Source organism: Microtus ochrogaster, chromosome 5 (assembly GCF_000317375.1).
Source record: "Microtus ochrogaster isolate Prairie Vole_2 chromosome 5, MicOch1.0, whole genome shotgun sequence".
NCBI lineage: Eukaryota > Metazoa > Chordata > Mammalia > Rodentia > Cricetidae > Microtus > Microtus ochrogaster.
The window spans coordinates 15,119,028-15,125,810 of NC_022012.1; the positions used below are offsets into that span (position 1 = coordinate 15,119,028).

At 53.1% G+C, this 6,783-nt stretch overlaps 1 protein-coding gene across 1 annotated transcript; it reads left to right on the top strand.

Moving 5' to 3' along the window:
* The first annotated feature begins 207 nt into the window (after positions 1–207).
* Mrpl4 (mitochondrial ribosomal protein L4) lies at positions 208–6,547 on the top strand. The gene is made up of 9 exons (XM_005346872.2): positions 208–344; positions 433–499; positions 600–750; positions 3,560–3,611; positions 4,487–4,604; positions 5,144–5,250; positions 5,337–5,446; positions 5,538–5,614; positions 6,211–6,547. Exons 1-9 carry the CDS (start codon positions 288–290, stop codon positions 6,354–6,356), a joined length of 885 nt encoding a protein of 294 aa, XP_005346929.1. The 5' UTR covers positions 208–287; the 3' UTR covers positions 6,357–6,547.
* The last annotated feature ends 236 nt before the right edge of the window (positions 6,548–6,783 follow it).

Here is a 6,783-nt window from a genome sequence, read left to right on the forward strand (position 1 = left end):
GAAAAAATTGTAGTCAAAAAATAAGGAGCGTGGCAGGAAGTCTTGTCCAAAGTCAGTCAAAAGATTAACATTCAAGTGAACCTCATTGGTTAACTCCCGGCGCCGAGCTCCGAAGGGGCGGGGCTTCTGGCGTCAGTGGCTCTCGCGGGCAACAGCAAAACTGCGCGTTCTAGAGCCGAGGGCCGCGGAGTCGCATTCGTGACGTCTGGCGTCGCAGTCTGACGTCATCAGCACTGGCCGCGAGCCTCCTGGGGGCTCCGGATCTCCGCTCTGCGATTTGACCCGCGATGCTGCGATTGTTTCGGGCCGCTTCGCAGGCCTGCCATCGACCCTCTGGCTCCCGGGTAGGGCGCCCAGCTGAGGTCAGGGTCGGAAGTCCAAGGTTGTGAACTCTCAGGGAGCACCTATAAATAAACGCCCCTCGTTTTCCAGGTCCTCACCTCGCTAGCGGAGCACTCGGCACGGCCAGCCGAGAGCTCGGAGCCGGGGGATAGCGCGGGTGAGGCGGCCGGGATCACAGCTTGGCTGTAGTTGGGAGGATGCAGCGGAAGTGTTGATTTTTGTTCCTGACTCGTGTTCACTCATTCCCCGACCCCCAGGTCTCCTAAGTCCCGTGTTGCGCAAATGCGAGCTCCGGGTCCCCGCGCACCGGCGCCCCGTGCAGGCCTGGGTCGAGTCCCTGCGTGGCTTCGAGCAGGAGCGGGTCGGCCTGGCGGAGCTGCACCCGGATGTGTTTGCCACGGCGCCCCGGTGAGTGCAGGCTGCCGTGGGAGGGCTTTGCCTCGGTTTAACTGCCACAGGGCGGGAGGACAAAGGACGTACATAACCCAACAAACACCTTGGGCTGTTACATCCTGCCGTACTCTCTGGTGCTGGGTCCCCCATTTCTCAGAACTCAGGAAGTGGGGTGATGACTGGGTAGATTAATTTTGCACACACGAAGTTCTCTAGAAACGTTGATTTTAGAGCAGCAAGTGCTCCAGCTGGGCACAAGGCCCTGGGCTCTCTTCCATTATTCTACACAGCCGTCATAGGAACCCACACCTCTAATCCCAGCACTGTGGAGGTGGAGATAGGAGCATAGAGAAATTAATAGTCAGGGTGAGTCACGGGCCAGCCTGAGCTATGTGACACCATAAGTAAAAATAAAAATGCTAAGTAAGTATCGTTGACATGAATTAACGTTTTCAAAAATGGCTGAGAAGGAGGCCAGACTTAGCCGGGTGGTGGTGCACGCCTTTAATCCAGCATTCGGGAGGCAGAGGCAGGGGGATCTCTGAGTTTGAGGCCAGCCTGCTCAACAGATCGAGCTCCAGGACAGCCAATACTACAGAGGATCCATGTCCCGAAAAAAGGCCGGATTTGTTGGCATATGCCTGTAATACCAGCATGGGAAAGGCTGAAACAGAATTTTTGCAGCGTCTAACTGTAGTTTGAAGCGGTGCTCACTCCTGGATATGTGCGCGTCAGGCAAACAATCATGTGATGTACATATATACTTATATATGCAGGCAGGAGACACATGCATGTATAAATTAAATCTTAAGATCATAGAGAAGTATGCCGGGCAATGGTGGCGCACGCCTTTAATCCCAGCACTCGGGAGGCAGAGGCAGGCGGATCTCTGAGTTCGAGACCAGCCTGGTCTACAGAGCTAGTTCCAGGACAGGCTCCAAAGCTACAGAGAAACCCTGTCTCGGAAAAAAAACAAAAACAAAAAAAATCATAGAGAAGTATCTAGGTGAGATGCTGTAGGAAGAGCTGCCTCCCCCACCACTGGCTTCTTTTGTTGTTGTTTTCCTGGGTCTCTGTATATTCTCCTGGCTGTCCTGGAATTCACCAGGTAGACCAAGATGACCGTGAACCTAGAGACCCTCCTGTCTGCCTCCCTAGTGCTGGGATTAAAGGTGTGTACTGTCAGGCCAGGCTGCAACTTCCTACCATCTCCATGATGAACTTGGGGCTTTTCATTTTTTTTCCCTTTTTTTGGGGGGACGACAGACATGTGTGGCACTGAGGGGACAACTTATGGGAATTGATTTTCTCTTTTCATCGTGTGTCTGGCTTCGCTGCAAGTGCCTCTATCCACTGAGCCGTATCAGTTGCCCACAGATTGCTCTTCCTACCACATTGCCCTCAGTGGACACTAGTAGCATGTGGCTGGAAGCACAGTCAGTGATGGATACTTAGTGACTTACCAGGCTTACTACAGGGCTGGGGAGCCGGGTCAGTAGTCCGAGTTTAACCCTTAGAACCCACACAAAGTCAGGTGTGATGGAATATGTGTGTAATCCAGCACTCCTGCTCGCATATGGAAGGTGGACACAGGAGTGTGCCCAGAAGCTCCAAGGCCAGTAGCCTGGCATTAACATCAGCAAACAAGAAGACCAATACCTAGGATTGTCCTCTGACTATGCGTGTGCGCACGCGCATGCACACACAGACAACTATAATGCCAGTAAATCTCACCTGTATTTCAGGTTTCTGTATTATATGTTGGTTTTGTTTGCTTAAAAAATATTTGAGTCGGGTGGTAGTAGTGCATGCCTTTAATCCCAGCACTCAGGAGGCAGCGGCAGGTGAATCTCTGAGTTGGAGGCCAGCCTGGTCTACAAAGGGAGTTTCAAGACAACCAGGACTACACAGAGACACCCTGTCTTGAAGGGAAAAAAAATTGAGATTTTTATTTTATATATAGTGTTTCTCTGAATGTGTATGTGGACCACATGTGTGCAGTGCCCTCAGAAGCCCAAAGAAGGAAGGGGTCAGGACTGGAGTTAAAATCAGTTGTAGGCTGGTTTGGGTGCTGGGAATTGGACCTGGGCCTCTACAAGTGCAGCAAGTACTCTTAACCACTGAGCCATCTCTCCAGCCTCCCTCCCCTCACAATGTTGGATACCTTGAGCTTGAGCCTGCTGGAGTGAGAGAGCAGGTACAGAGGTTCTGATGTTCAGCTCCACTCTTTTTGTTTGTTTTTGTAGCCTTAACTGTCCTGGAACTTGCTCTGTACACCAGGCTGGCCTCGAACTCACAGAGATCCACCTGCCTCTGCTTCCCGAGTGCTGAGATTCAAGGTGTGCACCACCACCACCCTGCCCTCAACTCTACTGTCTTTTTTTTTTTTTTTTTTTTCGAGACAGGGTTTCTCTGTAGCTTTGGAGCCTGTCCTGGAACTAGCTCTTGTAGACCAGACCAGGCTGGCCTCGAACTCATGGAGATCCGCCTGCCTCTGCCTCCCGAGTGCTGGGATTAAAGGCGTGCGCCACCACTGCCCAGCGGGAGATGGAGTCTTACCATCAAGCACAGCCAGGCCTTTAGCTTTCCATCTTGTTGCCTTAGCCTCTTGAGTACCAGGAGGTGAGGCATAGTCACCAAGCCTGACTGGGCTCCATGGTATAGATGGGCTTGAGTTGAGGCGGTGTTAGCTGTGGTTATCACAGAGTAGAAGACATAGAGTCCTGAACACCCAAAGGAACACCCAGGATTCCTTTACTGGGGTGCAGGTGTGGGAGAGTCTCAATTGGGGTGTCCCTCTTAGGCCTCCCTTCCCTTTTTCCAGGCTGGATGTTCTGCACCAGGTTGCCATCTGGCAGAAGAACTTCAAGAGAATCGTGAGTGTCCTGAGTAGCTGGGCAGAGCCCACTGGGCTCAGGTGTGCGAGTGTGCTCTCTGGAAACAGCCTGGCTCAGGCCTCGTCTGCCTGTGCCATTCAGAGGAGGTCACTTCTCAGGTCATATCTCAGTACCCATCATTGTGGGTGTTATGTTAGCGGGTCTGCAGCGCAGCAGACTCCTGTCCCGAGGACTCAGGCTAGTGGGAGAGGTGAACAGAATCAGTAGTTAGACTGGGTGCACATCACCTCTCTAGAGAGAGGTCCTCAGTGCTGTGTACTGTGTGATGGACCTAGAGCCTCAAAGGTTGGGTGGGCAGTTTCTCTGTTAATAAGCCACCACCGCCTCATTTGCTACATCACCAGCCCCTCATTAGAGTTTCTAGACAGGTACTCTACTGCTGAGCCATGCTCCAGCCATAAAGGGACATTTACGTACTCTATCTATAGTCTGACTAACCTGACAGGCAGTGCAGCTGGAGTAAGATTAGTGGGGACGGCATGCCTGAATACTCTGGAAAGAACCACACAGCCTAGTATTATCACTTTGTCGGTGAGAGGAAAGAGTTTTGTGCCGAGAACATTCAGGAGTCAACAAGGGAGTCAGATGTGATGGCCCGAGCCTGTAATTGCATCACTGCTGCAGCCGAGGAGGGAAATTGAACATACAGAGTCTGGGCTGTGTGGGGAGGCCTGGTTCTCACCACAGCAAGCTAGCACACAAGAAACGTCAGGTGCTCTGTGAACAAGGTCCCTTTCCTCCCCCGTTGCCTCCCTGAGACAGTCTTTGCTGCCATTTGTCTGAACCTCCCCGTTCCCTCCCTGAGACAGTCTTTGCTGCCGTTGTCTGAACCTCACCCTCTCTTGTACTCACAGAGCTATGCTAAGACCAAGACCAGGGCTGAGGTGAGTGGTGGTGGCCGTAAGCCCTGGCAACAGAAAGGCAGTGGCCGTGCCCGGCATGGCAGCATCCGTTCCCCCATATGGCGGGGAGGTGAGTGGGGCCCAGTTGGGAGGGAGTCCCAGATGCCCACAACTCCCATGACAAGGGACACCTGAGTCCCCAGCTTCTTAGCCCACTGGGACAGGTGACGCTGGACTCAGGCATGCTGAGCATGAGGCACAGAGATCTGAGAGCCCTGCACCACCAAACCTGTTGATGCAGTGCTGGGGGTGGAACCCAAGGTTGTGTGCACACTAGGCAGGCCCTCTCTGAGCTATAGCTCTCACCTCCTTTGATAATGTGGTCGTGTATTTTTTTTTCTTTTGAGGCTGGGTCTTGCTGTGTATCCCAAGCTGGTCCTGGTATTGAACTCTTACTCTCCTTCAGTTTCTTGTACTAGAGTTGGATGACTATCTTCGTGCATATCCACAGGCCCTCCTCCCCACTCTCCAGTCTTTCTTGTCCTTCCCAGCTCCTCCAGCTCCTGTTTATTGCCCACTCCACCACTCTGTCTCAAGCATCAGGCTGATTTCTGACCTCCCAGCCCAGCAGTGACCAGCACCTATTCACATGCCACACTGTCCCTGCAGGAGGCGTAGCCCATGGTCCCCGGGGCCCTACAAGTTACTACTACATGTTGCCCATGAAAGTGAGGGCACTGGGCCTCAAGGTGGCCTTGACTGTCAAGCTAATGCAGGTATGATCCAGTACAGCTGGGCGGGAAAACAGCTGGCGCCTGGGGGTCCTAGGACAGAGCCCAAGATTTTCTCTCTCTCTCCATAGGATGACCTTCACATCGTGGATTCTCTGGAACTGCCCACTGCAGACCCTCAGTACCTGACAGAGCTGGCCCAGTACCGCCACTGGGGGAGTTCCGTGCTCCTTGTAGACTTGTGAGGGCACAGGGCAGGGTGGGGAAGTAGGGGCCAAGTCTCTTGTGTTCTGCCTTGCCAGACTTACCTTCTTAGCATCCATGTGTTCCAGGACACATGAAGAGATGCCCAAGAATGTTGTGGCAGCCACCTCCAGGCTCAAGAGTTTCAACTTGATCCCTGCAGTTGGTGAGTGATGGGCCCAGCCCTCACCCCACAAGCCCTCACCTGAGAACCTTGGAGCAAACTAGCACAGATTCCACTGTTATTCTTGGGCAGTTCAAACCCTGTACAGTCACACCATGACCGAGTGTCGTGCCTAAGAATTTACCATTTAGTTTTGGTGCTGGGGTGGAAGCCAGGGCCCAGGGCCTCCTGTGCCACTCCTCCATCCTTCAGCTGCCCCAACCAAAAGAAGCCCTGGGAGGTCATTATCTGCTAAAGTCTCTTCCACACATAGCCTGCAGGGGGCAAGCATGAGCACCTGGGTGAGAGCTGGTTTCCCCTGTCCTTTTCCTCCTCACACAGTGCCTGCTGATCCTGGTCTTCCAGTGATACAGTATGTTCATCCACTTCCCGGGTCCTCCTCATTGGAATGTGGCATGGGGGGGTCACAGTCAAATACTGGGCTGATGTAAAGGCAGGTAGTTCCTCAGTTCCTTTTTCAGTGGGATCTAAAGACTAGCAGTATACCCTAGAGGAGGGCAGGGGCTCAGGCTTCAGATAAGAGGAACTTGGTCTGAACTAGAGGACAGCCACACCCTGACTGTGCGCTCACATCCCAGGCCTGAATGTGTACAGCATGCTCAAACACCAGACTCTGGTCCTCACCCTGCCTTCCATCGCCTTCCTGGAGGACAAGCTACTCTGGCAGGATTCAAGATACACTCCGCTCTACCCCTTCCGCTTGCCCTACAATGACTTCCCCTGACCCTGCCCTGGGCACCTAGAGGCCCACCCCACTTGGGGACCAGGTCAGCACATCATCTGTCCTGCAAAAAGGCTGTTCCCTGGAAGCTGCTGGGTCCCTGGAAGCTGCTGGGTCCTGGTGCCAGAAGCCAAGACGAGTGCCTCCTGGGGATCTCTTGCCACATTAAAAGTAAACCCTATTGTTGACAAGACTTGGGAATGGAGCTGTCACTGCGTGTGGGGTCTGTTAGCGCTTAGGCTGTTAATCCAGTGCTGGGCATCCTAGGAGCCTCCTCCAGGGCTCACATCCTGCTCCTATGGATGCCCAGCATATATGGATACATCCTATGTAATGTATATTACAGTACAATGTCAGGAGGAGCTTCTTCCTGCTGCCAGTATATTACAGTACAATGTCAGGAGGAGCTTCTTCCTGCTGCCCGTATATT